At 44.1% G+C, this 21423-nt stretch overlaps 1 protein-coding gene across 1 annotated transcript; it reads right to left on the bottom strand.

Moving 5' to 3' along the window:
* Positions 1 to 14618: 14618 nt before the first annotated feature.
* Positions 14619 to 18891, bottom strand: LOC145404362 (uncharacterized). The gene has a single exon (XM_080275885.1). It carries the CDS (start codon positions 18860 to 18862, stop codon positions 14648 to 14650), a length of 4215 nt encoding a protein of 1404 aa, XP_080132011.1. The 5' UTR covers positions 18863 to 18891; the 3' UTR covers positions 14619 to 14647.
* Positions 18892 to 21423: the final 2532 nt, after the last annotated feature.

Below are 21423 nucleotides of genomic sequence, written 5' to 3'. Positions count from 1 at the left end.
AGACGGGGGGAGGGGGAATGCAGACACAGAGACGGAAGAGAAACAAACAGAAATATTGCCTCACCTGGATAAGAAGAAAAAAAGAAAAAATGCACTAAAGTATATAAAGTGAAAGACGTTTGCTCAAAAAATTTTCTTGCTCCATGTCTCTTCCTGGTTGCTGTTTTTATTTCCTCTCTCTCTCTCTCTCTCTCTCTCTCTCTCTCTCTCTCTCTCTCATTATTCGTCCACTTTATTGTCCACTTTATCTGTGCCACACCAATAAAAACAACAGAAATACGCACCACACGAACACACTTTTTCCTCTCTCTCTCTCTCTCTCTCTCTCTCTCTCCCTCCTTGACTTTTTCGCATGTTTTGCTTCCATTTCCTGTTTTCTCTCTTAATGGTATCTCTCTCTCTCTCTCTCTCTCTCTCTCTCTCTCTCTCTCTCTCTCTCTCTCTCTCTCTCATGTGTGTGTGTGGCCCTTTCCTCTTCCTCGCCACTTTTTCGATGAAAATGAATAAATGAGTGGATGACCTAGTTTTTCTGTTAACCCTCTCATGGTCAGAGCTGCTCTTGTTTTTCTCAGCTAACGCCAGGCGATTTTATTCAGCAGAGAGTGAGTCATGGGAGCCTGGGAGTTAGATTGCTGACAGGGATAAGTATATCATTGGAAAGTGTTAAGGATTGGCCGCAGGGGATTATGCTGGCTAAAGAAATGGCAGAATGGATAAAGCAAAGTGGATTTTGGAGTGGATGGTAAGAGTGGATTATAGAGTGGATGAGGGTAGGTAAATACTTGGTACTGAGTGGATGACAGAGTGAATAATAGAGTGGATGGATAATTGACATTGGATAAAGTGGATGATGAAATGGATAGTACAGAGTGGACGATAGAGCCAGGATAGGAGCATAGATGATGTAGTGGATGCTTGAAAGTGGATAAAGATTGGATGACTGTGGATGACAGACAGTGGATGAAATCGAGTGGATGATAGAGGATAAATGAGATAGAGTGGATGATAGGATTTGGATGACTGAATGAGAGAGCGGTAGATAGAGAGTGGGTGATGAGTGGGTGAGAGAGTGGATGAAAGAGCGGTAGATAGATAGTGGATGGCAAGTGGATGAGAGAGTGGGTGAGAGAGCGGTAGATAGAAAGTGGATGAGAGAGTGGGTGAGAGAGCGGTAGATAGACAGTGGATGATGTGTGGATGAGAGAGTGGGTGAGAGAGCGGTAGATAGAAAGTGGATGATGAGTGGATGAGAGAGCGGTAGATAGAAAGTGGGTGATGTGTGGATGAGAGAGTGGGTGAGAGAGCGGCAGATAGAGAGTGGACGATGAGTGGATGAGAGAGCGGTAGATGGTGAGTGGATGAGTGAGTGGATGAGCGTGGCTGCTGTTGACGTCACCTGGAACGAAGTGGATCAGTCAGTCGATAACCCGTCAGGCAGCAACAACCAGGCTAGTACCTCTCTCTCTCTCTCTCTCTCTCAAACTAGTCTTATCAGTGGCACGCCAATAAAGCAACATAAATAAACACCGCACAAACGCACTCTCTCTCTCTCTCTCTCGTACGTACTATTTCACCTTCTCTCGGTCGTTCATTTTTCTCACTTGCTGTTCATTTTCATATTACGTAATTCATTCCCTCATTATATCTCTATCTCTAATCTCACTGACTCACATTCTCTTAAGCACGCATCTGTTCTGTATTTTCTTCACGTGTTTAAGATTTTACCCCTTTAGCTCTCTCACAGTGTCTCTTACTCATTCGCTCACTTTCCCTCACTTTCAGCCCCACGCTAGGACTCATTATCTCTAACATTCCACAGTTGTTCTAATTTAATTTTGCTTTATTCATAGAACTTTCAAAATGCCTCACTCACTTGTTCATTTTCTCATTGACACTTTTTTATTTTTTAGTAATTCATTTGTTTTGCTTACTTTATTATTCACTCCGTTCTCTCGAAGCTAGTCGTTGTTATTCACTCTTATTTTTCATTCATCGCACTAACTTACACCACTCACTTTCTTGCTGTAATATTTATTCAGTTATTGACGCATATATATTACTGTAACTCGTGGTCACTCGATATATCAATAACTCTCTCTCTTTACGCGCACACACACACACACACACACACACACACACACACACACACACACACACACACACATTCTCTCTCTCTCTCTCATTATCAGTGGCACGCTCTCCCCTCCACTCATGTACCGACAGAGGCCCCACTCATCCCCTCTCTGCCTGGCACTCCAATAGAAACATAATACCAGTCAGGATTCCCACTCTGGTACCCACTTACCGTCTCACCCACTCAAGGGACGCTCACTTCTCTTGTATTTGGATAATCCAGGCTGTTGTGATGGACGTCTGTTGAATACGGTTTTCATCACAAGATTGAGTTATAAGATTGTTTTTTTTCTGTTTTGAAGTGGAAAAGGTTATTAAATTGTGTATGTCTATGTATGTACGTGTGTATGTGTGTATGTATTTATGTATGTATGTATGTATTTATGTATGTACAGTATGTATGTATATATCATTGCTGGAATTTGTGATATTTTTTGGCGTCTGTAAAATTGTGTATTGTACCTTTCCCATTATACTTTTTTCTTTTTTCATCAACTCTCAAGACTATTTACTAATACCTACTTGGCAGAAAATTGTCCTCAAAGTTCAGGCATACAAGAAAAATCAATTCCTCCTTCTTTTGTCCTCTTGACGACATTGTTTTTTCAAGTCAGATCCTGTTTATGACACCGCAGAGCCCAGGGTTGTTTATTGGTGCATCAGGTGGTGCAGGCGTCTCAAAAAAACCTGGGGGAGGGTCTCAGCTGCGTCGAGAGTAATCCTAGAGAGAGCTATGACGGGGCAGCTGCGTGGGTGAGGTGGAGGTGCAGGGAGAACTTGTGTATTTTTGGTCACCAGAACTTGTGCTTACTTGGTCTTAGGGCCTAATTAACGTCAGCTTAGGAGGCGTCTCGTACGTTTTCATTAACTGTTCTTGGTCTTAGGTCCCTTTTCTCGTCAGCTTAGGAGGCTTTTAGTTCGTCTTCATTAACGATTCATTTGGCATGTAGTATCATATTATTCTCTTGCATGATCGTATAAACGTTTCATATCGATAATGACTAAGTAAATCAAAGTCGGGAATAAATATTAGTACCAGCCACTGAAATAAACTGGCACGGAAGAGTTACTAGGCAGCCTTCTTAGCCGACGAGAAGACGAGCCTCATTACTTGCAGGTACTCTTCAGCAGACTCCTTTTACATCAGTTACCTACAGTAGCTATCCCGTTCCACTTCACAGGTCTGTATGGTAACTTACCCGGATCCCTGTGGTTACTTAAACAGAGGGAGGTAAATCTATTTATCTATCTATCTGTCTATCTGCCTATCTATCTATCTATCTATCTATCTGCCTGTCTATCTATCAATCTATCTATAATAGTGAGAGAGAGAGAGAGAGAGAGAGAGAGAGAGTGCTAAAAGGAGGGAGAGGTTAAAGGGGATGTACAGATTGAAAGAGAAGAGGGAAGGAGTAGGGAAAGGAGAGAAAATAATACTTAAAGCCAGAAAGGGACTAACTTGGTGGAAGGCTAGGATCAGTATAGTGAGGAAGAAAACTAGGGTTGTATTCTAAGTGGTCCTGGAGATTTCGTTGCATCTCTTCCTTGGCGATTTATTTTTGGACTTTACACCTAAATATCCTCTTGTATGTTATTAATACGTTCAGGATATTAAAGCGATAGAAATAGCTCAGGGGAGAATGATCATTGTAATATGCAGAATAAATCGCTGAGGAAGAGGTGCCACGTAGCCTCTTATCCAATCAAGACTAATTCCCGATGCATTCTTTTATTGTGCTTTTCATAATGCCAGACGATTTCATTAATTCCTTCAAGCCAATGACAGTGTATTTCCTTTATTCCGTTCTTACTTCCACCAGACGATTTTATTCAGCTTAGGACAGACTTTTTTTTTGAATTGGAGGGGTTAGATATAGTTTTCATTAACCCCTTCACTGCAAGACTTCTCCCTTGAGTTGAATAAAATCGTCTGGTGGTGGGGAGAATAATTAAAAAAGTCCATGTAATAAAGTTTTTTTCCTGTCGTAGTAAAGGACTCTACAGCAAGCCCATTTAACCCTTTCACCTCAATAACACTTTTTTTCCATTTCGTTTTTTCTACTTTCAGACGATTTCAGTCATCTTCGGGAAACCTGGCGTAGTGAAAATGTTACAAATAAAATCTCTTAACCTCTCCATTATATTTTCACCCAGTTTATTTCATTCTTGCTACGGTCAGACGATTTTGTTCAGCTCAAAGAAGGACGTGGAGTATTGCAGGGGGTTAGCAGCAGTACCTTAGTGCCCAGTTCGCTTTCTTCCTCCTGCCAGCAGACGATTTATGTTAGGAAGGACCTGTCGTAGCGAAAGGATCAAGGATGGGAGGCGTAGGAGGACCTGGAAGAAAGGCAGAGAGGGAAGGATGAGATAGAAGGAAGACAGGGGGAAGAGATAGGAAAAAAGACAGACGGAAGAGACAGAAGGAAGACAAGGAAATCATGGAAGGAAGACAGAAGGAGAAGGTAGAAGGAAGACGTAGGTGCGGGACTGTCAACCCTTTCAGTCCGATGACATTTTACTTCATAGTAGCTACCTCCAGACGACTTTGTTCACCTCAGAAGCTTCCTGTATTGAAAGGATATAAAATAAGGCCATAATATAACTATACGGTGCGAAAAATCTCTCAACCGGGGTAAAATCGTCTGTAGGCAGCAAGAATAAAAATACGCGTCATCGTAGTGAAGGGGCTGGCCACTTCACACCGATGACGGATTTTTCACTTTATTCTCCCTACCTTCAGACGATTTTATTCGTCTAAGGAGAGATTTTTAGAACTGGAAGGGTTCGATTATCCTTCATTAACCCGTTCATGATGAGGGTGGTGCTGGAGAGGGATGGCTTCACGTGGTGGCACCGACGTAACCTAGCGCCTCAGCGACTTGGTTACACAGACGTCTGGCATTTTCTTCCCCATCCTCCCAGAAAGGAGAATGGTGGGCTACAGGCAATCCACTGGGTCCACATTTCATATAAACCTGGGTCTACATCAACAACAACAACTTCTACTACTACTACTACTACTACTACTACTACTACTATTGTTATTATTATAATTATAATTATCATTATTATTACAGGTATTATTATTATCATCATTACTACCAAGGATAATAGACAATAGTCCTTGATTACTATTACTACTACTGCTGCTACTATTACTGCAACTGCTACTACTGCTACTACTACTACTACTACTACTACCAGTGCTACTACTTTTACTGTTTCTGCAACTGCTGCTGCTGCTAGTACTACAACTACTACTACTAACAATAATAATAATAATAATAATAATAATATGGTAATAATAATAATAATAATAATAATAATAATAATACTGATACTACTACTAGGCTACTATTAGTATCCTGTGCTGAATACAACCGTCTGGAGGTAGCAGGAGCAAAAAAAAAAAAAAGTTGAGTGGGGTTAATGGGTTGAATGAAAACGACTAGGACATGAACGATGTTTATTGACAATAGACGGACAAGACTGGGTGAGCGTATCACAACATGGACAGGGTGACCACCTTCCGGAAAAGTTTCGTGACAGACCAAAATGTTACGTTCACTGCTTAATTATTTTTCTCCCTTTACTGTCATCCTCATTAATAATAACATGGGTGATACAAAATTCTCAGGACCATCTTTTATTTAATCTATCGTTTATTTTGTTATGATAAAAGACACTCAGTTCTGATGCGCGAGAAAAATGAACGTTAGTATAAAAGACTTGACGGAAATATATATATGTTTATGTATTTATATATATGTATTATATAGAAATGCATTTTTAACAGTTTCTTAACAAAATACATTCCAAAAAACTTTTATTTCTCCCATACACCGACTAGAATATTATGAGACAGAATACATGTGGCATAATGTATAGAAAGCCTTCAGTCCGATGACGTATCTTTTGTTTTTCCTTCATTCATGCTGATTCCAGACGATTTTTAAAGTTTTGGATGGACTACTCATACTGAAGGGGTTAGTGAAGGGTATATATAATTGTCCAGATCTATAATTCCGTCTTAAGCTGAGTAAAATCGTCTGCTGGTCGGTATCCATGCTACGTTCATGCGATTTTATTCAACATTGGAATGTCCTCGCACTGAAGGGGCTAATGAAGCTCTTGTCAGTCTCTCCAGCTTATGAAAGTTCCGTCCTAAGCTGAATAAAATCGTCTGGTGGCAGCAAGGATGAAATTTGTACAAAAACGTCATCGTAGGGAAGGGACTGATGCATGATGTATTAAATTTACAATGCAGGCTGAGCTATACAAGAGAAGGGGGGTGGGGTATCCTTCTCTCAAAAAAAAAAAAAAAAAAAAAATCAAACGAACGAACACATCATCAAAAAAAACGTAATTCTGCATAAAAAAATAATATAGCATAGATCCATTGACTCCAACTCACAGCTATTAAAAAAAAAAAAAAAATATGTAGGAGCCTAGCAGATACTCTATTCATTTTTTCAGTACATGAATACAAAGCTCTAAAACACGAAGCCTCACTCTTGTATAAAAACAGAATTACATTTAGAAATACATTTGAGGTGTTTGGCTAAATCATACAATGCCTATAGTTCGTTCACTTTAACTTGGCTGAGGTTTTCATCCTTTTGCTGCTTATTTCCCTCACCTCAGTGGCGGAAAAAGACAATAGCTGCGGCCATGCTTACGTTCCATTGCACTTATTCGTGACCAACAAGATAGTCTTCAGCTAATCGCATCTCATAGCTCAGCACTCACAATGGAGAAGTGGCAATTTTACGCCGCGTTAAAGTGAACAGAGCACAGCGGTGGATAACGACACATACAAATACACCAAAATCAATTAAAAGAAAAAAAGTTATCACAATCAAACAAGTCCTCGATTCCTGGTTGCTGTCAATATTCAGCCCCTCACTACAATGGCGTAATACAGGGTGGTTCATAAATCCCACTGATGCCAGGGTTGCTTTGTGGGGTTTTGCTGGAAGGGTTCTTGGCGTACTGCCCTCCGCCTACCGGCTAGTAGTAGCGATGGTAAGCGATCGGTCGAATCTGGTGTTCTTTCCCAGTGGCATATTACGCAACCCAATCTGTATGTGTTGCTGGAACGGCTCAGTTAGCGTTGCCATTTTATACTTTATGTAATTCTTTTTGTGCTTCATAATTTCTGCTTTTCTTTTCTTTACCTCCACTGACTACGGTTAATCAGTAGTTTCTTGAAGTAACTCAAAATCTTCAGTCCATTCAAAGCAGAATGGGCCGTCCTCGCAACACACAAGACGAGAGAATGCGATTTACGGACCCCGTGTATTTCAGGTTATTCTTGATACTTTCAGGCGATTTTATTCAGCGTGAGAGACGTTTTTCGAACTGGGGAGGTGAGATACAGTTACCCCCTCACTGCAAGAGGTTTCCTCAGAGCTGAATAAAATCGTCTGGGAGTAGGAAAAATAAACAAAAAATGATATCGTCAGTTTCGAGTTTATTCTTCATACTCCCAGACGATTTTATTCAGCATAGGAGTAACTTTGTCCAAACTGGAGTGGTCAGATGCAGCCTTCATTAAACCTCTTCACTACTCAGAGATCCTTCCCAAGCTGAGTAAAACCGTCTGGAGGTAGCAAGAAGCAAAATACACGTCATCGGATTTAGGGTGTAAACTGATGGTGTCCCAGGGTCGTATTCTCGTCGGCTTAGGTTTTCTTGACACCTCTTCCTTGGCGATTTATTCTCCACATTACACCTGAATCCCCTCGTGATCTGGACACTCTGTAGTACGGTACAGTATTTTGTTGTAGCCAATGTCAGGCGATTTTATTAAATTGAGAACGAGACAGTAGCCTAAGAGTGTCAGTACCGTCTCTCTTAACCCTCTTATGAACGGGGCAATTCTGGTATCTTATTCCAGCTAACACCAGACGATTTTATGCATCATATTGAGTCACAAGCGCCTGAGTTTTAAGTTTCCTGTATGTAATTTATTTTTTTTTCATATCGATACAGACTGCATAAATGGCACTCAGGCAATTACTTACGTGGTCAGTGCAAACGAAAAAAATGCTAGTAAGGAAGAAGTGCTTGGGAGCCCCTTTAAGCCACGAGAATACGGATCCCAATGTTCTGCCAGCCTCATACCCTGGCAGGAAAAGAAGAAGGAAAAAAAAAGTTTGGGAAAAAAATAGAAGAGAGAAAAATAGGTTACGTTTTTGTCTATCAGCTGCACAGTCATAAATAGGGTGTCCCGCAGTCATACTGGCCGAGAAATACTGACAGGACTGTGACTGGGTGGATCAGAGTGACTGGTGATCGTGTGGTTAACTTTCGCCACGGTTAGATGTTATTCATTGGCCTTCGGTCTACCGCCAGACGATTTAATTCAGCTGAAGGGAGACCTCCAGCAGTGGAGGGACTAATGAAGGCTGCATATAACACCTCCAGTTCCCAAGTCTCTCCCAGGCTGGGTGAAACCGTCTGAGGGTAAGAAGAATAGAACAAGAAACAGGCCATCATAGATTTACATAATTATTGAAACATGATAATTATCTTTCTACCTGTTTACAGATGAAATGAACCCAGACTGTTACCTATCCCCACAGGTGTTTTAAGATTGATACTCTCAAATAAGGGGCTTGTTTACACCTTTGCGTACCCAGTTTTGATAAGGTGCTAAATTTAACACGCTTAGTATATTGCATTTTACTTTGCTTTGGTGCAGAAGAGGGACACCTTCCCGCGGTGGCATTAATATAACCTGGCGACTCTGCTGCCCATTTGTACAAGCATCCCTCAACTCCCAAGCCCCGAAAAAGAGGATGGTATAGGCTGCCGCAGAAGAGCAGTTTCGGTCTGCAGCCCACCGTGTTGACATCCAGATCAGCCTGGGGTAGCAGTTACCTTTACTATTGTTATTGCTATCTTCAGACGATTTCATTCAGCTTAGGAGAGACTTTTCGAACTGCAGGGGTTAGATACAGCCTTCATTAACCCGCTGAGCACGAGATCTGTCCCAAGTTAAATAAACATCGTCTGAAGTTAGCAAGAAAAAAAAAAAAAAAGAGGGCGTAGGTCTGATGGGATTTCCGGCTGACCAGCGAGGCTAACTGCATGAAAAATGACTGAAACGAATGACCGGTGCATTTACTGTTGCCTAATTAATTGACAGAGCAGCTGGCTGAAAGTCAATAATTACCTCACTGACTGATTAATCGGCTGAATTTCCGAATCATGCACCGGGAAAATTGTCAGCGCTAGCGAGGTGACAGTTAATCCGGCGGGAATATAAATAAATTCGGGCAAAACTTGATCGCGGGACTGACAGCACGCGATCCGGTTGACGGAAATGTCAGGTAGAAAATCGGACGCTTCTGCTTGATATCATGTCGTATACTCGTGGGCTTAAAACGCTCTTAACAACCCTTCGTTAACTATTTGTTTTCAGTGTAACACCATAAGATTTCATTTTCAGTGCTGTTGTGATCAAGTCCGTTTCTGTGTAAGTATGAATGTGTGTATAGATGTGTATATGTATGTATGCATGTATAGATGGTTGTATATGTGTGTACTGTATGTATGTATGAATATAGATGGACGTATATATATATATATATATATATATATATATATATATATATATATATATACTCGTATGTCTATATGTACCGTAAGTATGTCAGTACAATCTCTCATGAATGCCCAATCCGATAGTAATAAAAAATGGTGCAATTGTGTGTGAATCTGGGAAAAAGTGACTTGCTTTTTGGTGGTTTGATCAAAGGTCAAGGTCAAGGATCAGAGTCAAGTACCAGAATAGGGCTTTAACTCATGACTGGTTGGTCAGATCTGGGTCAAACTTGGCACATAGAGCATATTGTGAGTGGGGATGGGATGCGGCGTCAGGCAATACAGGATGGGTGGATAGATAGAAGGATAAATAGATAATAGATAGGGTTGAGGCTGATAGATCAAGTATGGCACACAAGGCTTTAATCCCTTCAATACGACAGTGTCTATATTTATTCTTGCTATTGCCAGACGACTTTATTCGGCATAGGAGAGACTTTTAGAACTGGAGGGATTAGACATTGCCATGATTAACCCCTTCACCACGAGAGGTCTCCCTTCACCTGACTCTGATCATCTGTTCTAAGCAAGAATGAAATAAAGGTGATTGTAATAAAGGCTTCAACCACCTCAATCCGATGGCGTGTTCTTTAAATCATTGTTGTTACCTCCAGACGATTTCATTCAACTTGGGAATTATCTGTAGTACCATAGTGAAGAGGTTAATTAAGGTTATATCTAACCCCTCCAGTTCGAGAACTTACGTCTTAGCTGAATAAACTCATCTGGTGGCAACAGAAATAAACCAACAGAATAGGTCACTCATTTCGAGGGGAGAATATGGGATAGGTTCTTCAATGACTGACTGACTGTAGGGATAGGTTCTCTGCTGACTGACTGACTGTAGGAATGGGTTCTCTACTGACTGACTTTAGGGATAGGTTCTCTACTGACTGACTGACTGACTGTGGCCAACTCTCTGTCCCTGAGGTCTCCTACTAGCGGCTCATAGGAAGCCAGCGACCCCATTATTAAAACTGAGCTCACGAAGGAGTAGACATGCCTCCCAATTTCTGCCGGTCGCTTTTTAAACCCAGTGAGAGTAAGGTGCAGTTGGCCTTTTTACCTCACTGCTGTATGCATTCTGTAAGATGGTATGCAGGCTAACCACATATAATAATCACAGTTGCTTCGAAAATAACCTTTCTGAAATTGGGGGTCTGTTTACGTCTTCGCTTTCCCGGCTTTTAATACTAAGGTCGGATTTTTTGCCGAAGCTCACATGGCGGCGCCTTTACATAATTTTACATCATTGCTTGGCGAGTATAGGAGTAAAACGTGGAATCCCTGTAACCCCTTCACTTCGATGACGTCCTTTCACAGTACTCTTGCTACTACCAGACTTTATTTAGCTTAGGAGGCAGACTGAAATGGTGTTAGATTTGGCCTTCAGTATCTTCCACTAATGTTGGGCTCTTCTAAGCTGGGTAAAGTCTTGTGGAGGTGGCTAGAATAAAATCAAAATGACGTCATCTAATTAGAGGTTAACCCTTTCACTACGGATGCCTTTTTTTCCTCTGTATTCTTGCATCCACCAGACGATTGTATACAAGTTAGGAGAGACTATATTTTCGAACTGGAGGAGTGAGTTGCAGCCCTCGTTAAACCTTTCAATCTCCCCCTACGTGACTAAAATCGTCTGGAGGTAGCAGCAGCGAAGATAAAGACGTCACAGTACTAAAAGGGTTAATAGGATGTGAGAAAATATAGAAAATAGTAATTAGTAAGTTATGGTCTCTGTTGGACATTGAGTTAGTATGATAACTATATACTTGAGGGCGAGGCAAAAGAGTGGAAGATATACATACTGGAGTCCAGTTGGTGTTCCATTGATTTTCTTTCTTTATTTTTAGCTCATTATTATTTTCAGACCTTTTTAATGCATCCTTATTCATCGTCTTGGCTTCTTTTTTATTTCCAGCTTTTTATTTAGAGCACTTTTTATCTTCCACCTCTTTTGCTTTCTAATTCACCCTCTTCCCCACCTCCTCCTCACTTTTATTCTCCCATTTTTACCACAGGGGTTGACATAAGTATATATGTACATTGGGTAGATGGAGGAGGGGGGGCTGTGTGTATGTGTGGGTGTATGTGTGTGTGCATACCCTGATGCACACAAACACACACTTGCGTACACACTTTGGACGCCACGCTTCCCCCTAAAAAAAAGAAACAAAAGTAAGTAAACAATAGAATCTTCATTTCTTTATATATATATATATTTACACACACACACACACACACACACACACATTCACTGGGTAGGGTTCCAACATTGCGCGTCCCTTGGCACTTCATATATATAATTATGTATATATAGATTCACTAACACTGCGCATCTCTGGAACCTTTTTAGCTGCGATTTAACTACTTTGCGTTATATTTCCACTTACGTCAGGCGGTTTTACCATGCCCGGGAGACGTCTGCAGCACCGAAAAAACGTTTACAATTATCCCCATTATTCCTTTTTGACCATGAATTTCGTAATATTTTCCAGCTTATGGCACACGATCTCTCAGTTTATTTTTATCACCACTGCGGGGTTAACTTGCTATCCACCCTCTCGCTGTCCTTTCATGTTGTCATACGCGTGCAGGGTAAAAAAAAAAAAAAAAATAGTAGTTACATGGCAACAGGGGTAACTATGGCAACCCCGTGTGTCCATAAAAAAGGGTATCATCCATTTTTCACTCGCTTATTTTTTTCTTTTTCATTGACGCACACAGTTGACACTTTTCCTTTCCCATGTCACACAGGGAAGCAATACACTTATTTTGCATGTTCATGCTTAAATTTCCTGAAGCTACGACCAAAATAAATGAACTAGTTTTGGCTTAGTATCATTTTACAGTCTATTGCATGTATTCCACTATATACACAAAGAGCAGCCATATATTTTTCCAAATCATTATGCAGTTTCTTAAATGTATAGGTAAGCGGAAACTCCCACACCATTCACTATATATACACAGAGTTTATAGGGTCGTAATCTCGTCAGCTTAGGAGGCTTTTTGGCACCTTTTCTTTACCGACATAAGGTATTTTGTATTTTACAGTTCGTTATTGTTTATATAGATACTGTATATATATATATATATATATATATATATATATATAGTTTCCCTTTTGACATAAAATGCATAAGCACGGAAATATACAAGAAATTATTAGCGTACCCTAGACATAAATAAACTGGCAAGAGTTACCAAAAAGCCTCCTAAATTGTCGAGGTTCGTATCCTCGCATGCTTAGGGAGACCTTCTAGATTCATTTAGCATTCTACCCCTTAGTCTTCGTTATGCTTTTATGTCTTCTTTTTTTTTTTTAAATAAAGATTTAGTTTGCATAAGCATCGCAGAAGACAATATTAACCCGTCGAATGCAAAAATTAACTGAATGATGAAGAGGTGCAAGAAATTCTTTTATAAACTGACAGTGAGAGCATTTCCAGCACCTCTTCCTTAGAGACATATTTTGCACACTACTGCACATCCAGCTATTCTTTTCTAGGTTACTTATGGATTTATAATATCGATCTAGATTGCATAAACTGTGTGAAAATATTAAGATGTCAGATGCAGAAATAAACTGGCAGCAGGGCTCCAGTCTTCTAATACCGGTTTCGATATAGGTTGCATATTACAAAGGCATATATTAACGTGCCAAATACAGAAACAGGCTTTTAATAGGTGCAACAAAGTCTCCTATAAGCCAACGAGAATACGGGCCTTGGTCACTGCTTCGATACGATCCAAGGAAAGCACTGACGGGTTCTCTTTAGGCTACTGTTATTATTACTATTATAATTATTATTATTATTTTTATGTGGGTGATCACAGCTTCGGGCTCCACCGTGGGGGATCACCGTGGGCGTGGAGGACTGCGGGCGTGGGCGGAATGTGTGCGGGCCTGTCCCTCGCCGGGGGGGGGGGGGAACTGGGGAGGGGGAGGTATGAAACTGAGGGGGGGGGGTTGGTGGAGGGAAGAAACAGAGAGGAAGTAGGGAAGAGTCAAACGAAGAGGGTTTAGGAAAAGATGGATTGGGGCAGAGAAACTGAGGGGTATTGGGTAGAGGGAGGTATATGGGAGAGACGGAGGGAAATCAGTGGAGGAGAACTATGAGACGAGAAGTAGAAGTACACAAGTGGGGATACGCGTAGATAAGAGTATTAATTAAAAAGTATTGTGTATGAGCAGTGTGTAAATAACTGAAGAGATGGATAAAGAAAAAAGTTGCTAAGGATTGAAAAGAGGTGGGGGACGCTGAACAAAGGTTGTGGGAAAAGTGGAAGAGTTTGAACATAAATCTTTAAAAATTTTGCTGGTGAGTGAAAAGAGACATATATAGAGTAAAACAGTGGAATATATTTAGCTGAGTGAGTGAAAAGTTGAATACAGAAACGGTGTAAGCAACAGGGTGTAAAGTGGAATTACTTAATCAAAACTGAGTGACGGGACTATGAACAGGGGTTGGGTGGGATGACGAGAGAGTGAATACAAATGCAGACTGAATATTATAAAGACTCCAACTTCTACTTGAGGCTAAAGGCTACTTTTGGCTGGGCTACTGCAGGCTGACGCGGCTGATATGGACGTACGCGACGCAGCTGATATCAGGAGCAAAGGGGGGGGAGGGAGAGGGACGGGGGAGGGTAGTGAAGGGGACAGGAAGCAAAAAGGTGTGCATGTGTATTGGGGTGTGATGTGTGTGTGTGTGTATGTGTATAGAGATAGATAGATAGATAGATAGATACAGTATACACACACACACAGTAATATATATATATATATATATATATATATATATATATATATATTACTGTGTGTGTGTGTGTGTAGCGTATTTGCGTGCGTGTATGGGTAAGGACAGTGACTGGGTTGGGTTATGGGTTAGGGTGGGTCTCACACGAAGTAAGTCTGGCCCGGGGGCGGCGGCTGCTCGCTGGGGGGAGGGTGGAAGATCCAGCTGCGGGTGAGGTAGTCTGGGGCGTCACGACGGAAGAGTTGGGGAGCGGAGGGCCTGGTACTGCTCCCGCCTCCTTCCCTCCCCTCCCTACTGCCTGGCGAAGTGCTGTCCTCCGCCCGCGAAGTTGGAGGAGCAAGGGAGGTGGGGGGTAGAAGTGCTGCCCTCACCTCCCCACACTCACTGACGCTCATGTAGGTGTGGTCAGGAGCGTTGCCGGATTCAGCAGGTGAGGTGCGACCGTCCTGCCCTTCGTGTGAGGGAACTGGAGAGGTTTTAGTGGAAGTATGGACCCATGGTGGTGCCCCCAGGTCTGGCCCGCCCTTAGCCGCCCACGCTACTTCCGCCGCACCAGTACCTACAGCAGTTTCCCAGTAGGGGTTGACGGTCAGAGACTTGGTAGTGGCGTGGCCTAAGTTTTTGGTTTCCGGTAGCTGCCACGATTGGCCGTTCTGGTGCTCAGCTGCCACTAAAGGTCGACTGGCTGCCTTGGATCCCATTGTGGCAGGACGTGGGGGCCGTCGCCGTGACCGCAAGGAGGGCATGCTCCTCCGAAGTTTATCCCAGAAGCGTGGATCACGAGGGTAGAGAGTAGTGCCGGCAGCACGTGTGATGGCAGCGAGTTCTGTGTCCAGTTCACCCCTTGGCACATCTTCCAGTACCACCACCACCATGTGACGGTTTCGCACACCACGCAGTGCATCCACGTGGGCACTCTTGAAGTCATAGCGGCACCACTCCGCGTCCACCAGGCCACGTGACAGTACCACTAACACTCGTCTGCTGCAGGCGATGCTCTCAGCAATGGCCCGGCCTCCCACCGGTGCTGATGGCGCTGCACAGTCCCGATGCACCACACACAGCTGGTATCCTGAGGCTTCTAGTTCTGGTGCAAGCAGACCACACACCCACGTAGAGTCCTTGGCACTATGTGTCACGAAGGCATCAAATAATTTCTCTCGTTCCTCTACGTAGGCAGATGATTTCTCAAAAAGTCTCTTACCATAACGACTGACAGCCCACAGCCTGAGACGACGGCGGTAAGCAAAGACAGTGACAGCAGCAGCCAGGAGGAGAAGCAGAAGAGCAGCAGTTATAAGCAACAGCATCATATAATCATGAATAATAAGACTGTTGATCCTAGTGGTGGCAACGTAGTGGTCACATCGTACTGGTGTGTCTGACAGCACTGGTGGACCCAAGCTGCCAGTGCCATTGTGCCAACACCTGATCAAGCTTGCATTGGAGGCCTTGATGCGGTTACCCTCCAGCCAGGCACGGAGATTAGCCAGGTAACTACACTCGCAGCTCCAGGGGTTGTGGTAGAGACTGACCTCCACCAGGAAAGGGTTCAATGCGAGGTTCCACACAGGGAAGGTAGACAGTTGGTTGTGGTCCAGACGAAGTGACTCAATTGCTCGTAAAGATGAAAAAGTCACATTACTGAGATGCCTTAGGCGGTTGTGGTTCAGGTACAATTCCCTTAAATCATGCAAAGCCACGAACTCATACCCTTGTAGAACCTCCAGAAGGTTATGGTCGAGTCGTAACACTTGTAAGTTCTTCAGTCCATTAAATGTTCTGTTCTGAATAACAGTGATCTCAGAGTGATTGAGGTGTAGCACTCTCAGATTTTTCCTGCCAATAAGGGCATGAGAAGTTAGGGGACCCATTGTGTTGCCATCCATAAATGCCTCGGTCACGTCCATGGGCACCCCTGAGGGCATGTGAGTCCACCCACCACCACAGTCGACGACATTGTGCGTCCAGGTGTGGTCATGGTAGCAGGTGCAGTTCTGTGGGCAGGTCTGTTCACAGTCACAAGCATCAAAGTCGCAGCAGTGGCAGAGTGTGAAACAGTGTCGGCGATACGTACAGAGGAACTGCTGTGGCTGTACAGTAACCAGGGGCACCACAGCTTCATGCCACAGTCCAGGCAGACGACATTTCACACTTCCCACGTCTCCTAGGTGTGGCAAAATGGAACTTCCACCCACACTACTCCCCAACCCTGTCCCAGCAGCCCGCAATAACCAGTCTGCTGCACAGTCACAGTGGAGGGGATTGTGTGAGAGCAGGAGGAGTGGTGGTGGAGTGTGACGTGGTGATAATCGTAGGGCTGCTTCTTCCAGTATGGAGATGCTGTTATGCCGTAGGTCAATGAGGGAGATACTGGTTTTGTCCAGGAAGGTGTTTGAAGCAACATACGAAATGACATTGTGGTGAAGATGGAGTTCATGGATGCTGTCAGGGATGGCTATTGAACTGATGTCCGAGATGTTGTTATATGAAGCATACAGAGATTTTAGTCTCACCTCCTGCTGTACCTTATAAAAGTTCTCCAGCTGGCTAATATCATTGTAACTGAGATCAATCCACTCTAGATTCTTAGGTACCACAGCATAATCGAACCAGGTTATTTCATTATGAGACACATTGAACCAGGTGAGGTTCCTCAGAGGATTGGCCACCCCGTTAATGTTCATCAGTCTGTTATGATGGAGGTTGATGCCTTTTAGGAGGGGTGTCACTGCTAAGGCTTCATACTCAATATCTGCAAGCAGGTTGTGAGAAAGATCAAGATAATGGAGAGCTGGAATTCCTACCAGGGAAGCTTTAGTTATGTTGGTGATCAGGTTGTGTGAGAGCCTCAGTTCCCGTAGATGCACCAGATCTTCCAGAGCACCCTCCTCCACGTCTGAGATCTGGTTATGACTCAGGTCAAGTGTTCTGAGGAGTGTAGCGTGAGTGAGAGCAGATGGGACCTCCTCAAGCTGGTTGTGGGCCAGACTTAAATGACGCAATGAAGAACAGTTATAGAAAGCAGCCTCACTTACAGCTGTTAACTGGTTGTGATCGAGGGCTAAATGAGTAAGAACTGCCAGTCCTTGCAGTGCTCTCCCAGACACCTCCACTAACTGGTTGTGCGTCAGCTGTAGTCTGTGCAGGTTAGCAAGACTGGCAAAAGTATCATCAGCAAGGTAAGACAGTTTATTGTATGCAAGGCGCAAGTCCTGCAGGCCATACAAGTCAGTAAAGGTATCAGGTTCAAGTTGTGCAAGTAGATTATGAGAGGCATCCAACACCATTAGGCGTATAAGTCCAGCAAAGGTCTGACTGCTGGTTGCACCAAGACTCAGTTGGTTGTGGCTTAGGTCCAGCGTCTGTAGGTGGCCCAGGCTCTGGAAGGCAGTTGGTGGTAGGACACTGAGGGAATTGTTGGCTAAGCGTAGCTCCCGTAACTGCTGTAGATCCTGTAGAGCTGACCGGGGCACTGCCACCAGCTTGTTATGTGAGAGATCAAGACTTCTGAGGGAAAGTAAACCAGCAAAGGCCAAATCATCTAAGTGAGCTAGACGATTGTGTCTAAGTGATAGTGTCTGTAGCTCTCGTGCCCCACTGAATGCTCGCTCGGGTACCTCTGCTACTTGGTTGTGCGAAAGATCTAGGTGATGAAGAGGAAGTAAGCAGCTCTGAGCCCCCCCTGACCCAAGGCCCAGGTCAGGCAGGTGGTGGAGACGATTGTGCGTCAGGTTGAGTGTGGTAAGGAATTGTAGGCGGCACAGCAGGCCTGGTGGAAGTGACCAGAGGGCGTTATGGGCCAAGTCTAGTGATTCCAGACGCCCTAAATCCGACAGGGACTTTGGATGGACGGTGAGGGCTGCTGTGGGCCAGTCCTCGTGATGGGCTCGTAGGGTGAGACGCCTCAGATGGGGCAAACCAGCTAGGGCATTGGCGGGCAGGGTGGTGATCTTACAACCTAGTATCTGCAGCTCCTCTAAACCGGGGAAGACGGAGAACATGCCAGCTGCCACCTTGGACTCGAACACCACCTGTCTGGCGCAATGCAGAGCAAGGACGGTGATGTGAGTGGCACCTTTCAGGACTGACAAGGAAGCATTAGACCCTCCCTCCGTCAGCAGTGCCTGGTTCAGTGTCCGCACATGACAGCTTGTCCGCACCCACTCCCCTCCTCCCGCAGTGACACCCGCGTTCTCCAGTTCCCACTCACACTCAGGCGGGCGACCCCCCACTCCACCCACCAGTAGTACCACCACCAGTACTACGCTTAAACTGGCCATTCTGTTGGCAGTGAGGGCAGCGTTATGTGGCATGGTGTGCTTAAGAGGCAACAGGGACACACTCGGCAACATTTAAGTGTCCATATTTCCAGTTCAGAAGGCCCTGAGCCTTGTAAGTCTGCCACCCCCCGCCCGTCCTCTCCAACTTACCGCATGTACTAACAACACGTGCAGGCGCGCAGGTGTGCGAAACACGTGGTGTTGGGGGTCACGGGGCGCGTGTGCTGGTGCTGAGCTGTGATCGATGAGGGCCAGAGCTGTTGCGGCCAGTAGCGGTGGTGGCAGTGCGCCCCGAGAGTTGGCTGATGGCTGATGTACACACCCTCCTCACCGCACACCCAACCTATACACACACCCTCACTCTTCCGCTTCTCTCACATCCTGCAGTACACCTGCCTCATTCCCTTTGTCTGTAACTGTCTGTTAGACTTTGTTTGCGTATAGATAATCCTGGGTTTTTAGCAACAAGACTGCTATATCTCCCTTTTCAATTAGGTTTGCGATGTTTTTCTGTTATACCTTTTTTCCCACAGTTGTTTTACGATATTTATTCCACTTCTTGCTGATATATTTCCAGTGAACACTTTTTCTCTGTATGTTCCAAAAATGGTGTGTTTATTCTCTTCCTGTTCCTTCTGTAATTCTGCAGGTCGCACCCACTATTTTGTTAGTCTTCCTCGTCGCTTCTTCATTAGTTTCGTGGTTGTTATTTTTCCGCTTGTTAGAATTCCATTACTCACTGGTTAAAGCAAGTGCGTTCTGTACCAGTTCCTCGGTTTAATTTTACAACATCTTTTTCGCTGCCTGCGTTTGTTATTGACTTTTGAAACCTCTACCGTTGGACTGCGTGTTTCCAGTTCTGCACATCGCAAAACTCCGTAAAGCACGAGCTATCAGTCAAACCTTTTCCAATTTTTCTACTAAATATCAAGATTTGAAATACTAACAGTTTCCTTACCCTTTTAAGTACAGGTTTATCTTAAGTACATTTCGAATGCATATATTCATTATATGCATATAATTTAGTTATTTCGTCTACAGTTTCTTAGTTCCACTGAAAAAGTATATTGTTATTTTCTTTGCCCCAACATATAGCTGAAAATGAAAAGAACACATGAATAAGCCTTATGCCGTGCACGTATGAATACTCTTAGTTTTTTCTTAAAAAAGAAAAAATAAGTAAAAAAATAAACAATTGAGTTGGTCTGTAAGGAGTAGTCAGTTCTGCCGCTCCTCACTCAGTGAATGCATTACTGTGAACGAGAAGCCAGAAGCCCAGGCCACTCATTCCTCAGTAATACCCAACATCCGACTTTCGGTAAGTCACTTGTACTCCCTTTAATGTAGGGTTTAAGGTCACTGACGCTCACATTTACTCACGTTTAACTTAGTCACGAAAAATTTTCACTTGGTACAAATATATCTCCTCCCAATTTTAGCATTGGCATTTCCTATTGCACTTTTTATATATCAGTTCAACAATGGTATTACCGGCAGTGGTTCACAAATACATCCATGAGTTCCAGTTTAATGTTTCCCGCAAAGTATCGGAACACTCCCGACGCTGTCTTCACCGCCACTCCCCTCCAACTGCAAGCGGAGGGAGGACGGGAGCGACTTCGTGCGTAGTTCCTCGTCAAACGACGGCCGAGCGCTCACTAACAGGCCCGCCACCAGCTCACCGAATATTTATTTACTGCTGCCACATGTCGCTAGACGGCGCTCGTTCATCCCCCCACGTTGCCTGAGCAGGTCTGTGTGTACGTTCCTCCTCCTCCGCCCTCTTAGCGACGCGGCGGTGATGCTGCCACACACACATACACACACACAAACACACACATACACACGACCCACGCACAGGGCCTCGTCGCATCTGGTATTCAGGGTGAGAGTTTTACACGGGGTGGTCTTTCCCTCTCCCTCGCCTCTCCCTGGAGCTAAGGTCACCAGCCACAAGTTTCCAGGCAAGGTTCATAGGGTGGCAACAGCAACCTCGGAAGCTGGAAAAGCAGTCATTTATCGTGAGAAGACGTAGAAATTAGAATCTGATTCCTACCCCACAGAAATTAAAATGTGATGCCTGCCTCACACAAGAATTAGAATCTAATGTCTGCTTCACACCACTGTCAGCAGACTTAATAAATAGCAGGTGATGCATGTACTACCCAGCCAGCAGAACAGCTGTACAACCTGCCACCAGATAAGCTGTAGGCAGAGCGGGGTGCACAGACAGCAGGGTGAGTAAGAAATGCACCAGACGAGGGGCAGCTGCAAAAAACAACCAGCCAGTAGGATAACATACCAGATGCATCAGACATACGCACAGCCAGCGAATCAGGTAGCAGGAATACCAAGCAGGTGTAAGTAGAGGGGCGACTGATCAGCAAGACAGCCCCATAAAACAGCATGAGGAAGAGCAGCAGGGGCATGAAACAGCAGGTGCACGCAGCAGGAGTAGCAGGAACCCAGAGAGTGTGCACAAAAACCAGCCCCTGGGATAAGTGCACCCAACGTCTGAAGCTACAATTTGGCCGCGCCAGTAAATTAATGGAAACTTGTGGTGTGTGAGAGTCGGGCCCCCTATTCCACCTCTCTCCCTCCGCCCCCCCCTCCTTTTTCCTTCTTTTTTCGCC

This window comes from Coenobita brevimanus, chromosome 63 (genome assembly GCF_032717465.1).
Source record: "Coenobita brevimanus isolate Jiangsu-jjx chromosome 63, ASM3271746v2, whole genome shotgun sequence".
Lineage (NCBI taxonomy): Eukaryota > Metazoa > Arthropoda > Malacostraca > Decapoda > Coenobitidae > Coenobita > Coenobita brevimanus.
This window is presented reverse-complemented; position numbering and strand designations above follow the sequence as displayed.

Excerpts from the sequence above, each read along its gene's own strand:
- LOC145404362 (XM_080275885.1), bottom strand. The coding sequence starts at position 18,862 with ATGTTGCCGAGTGTGTCCCTGTTGCCTCTTAAGCACACCATGCCACAT.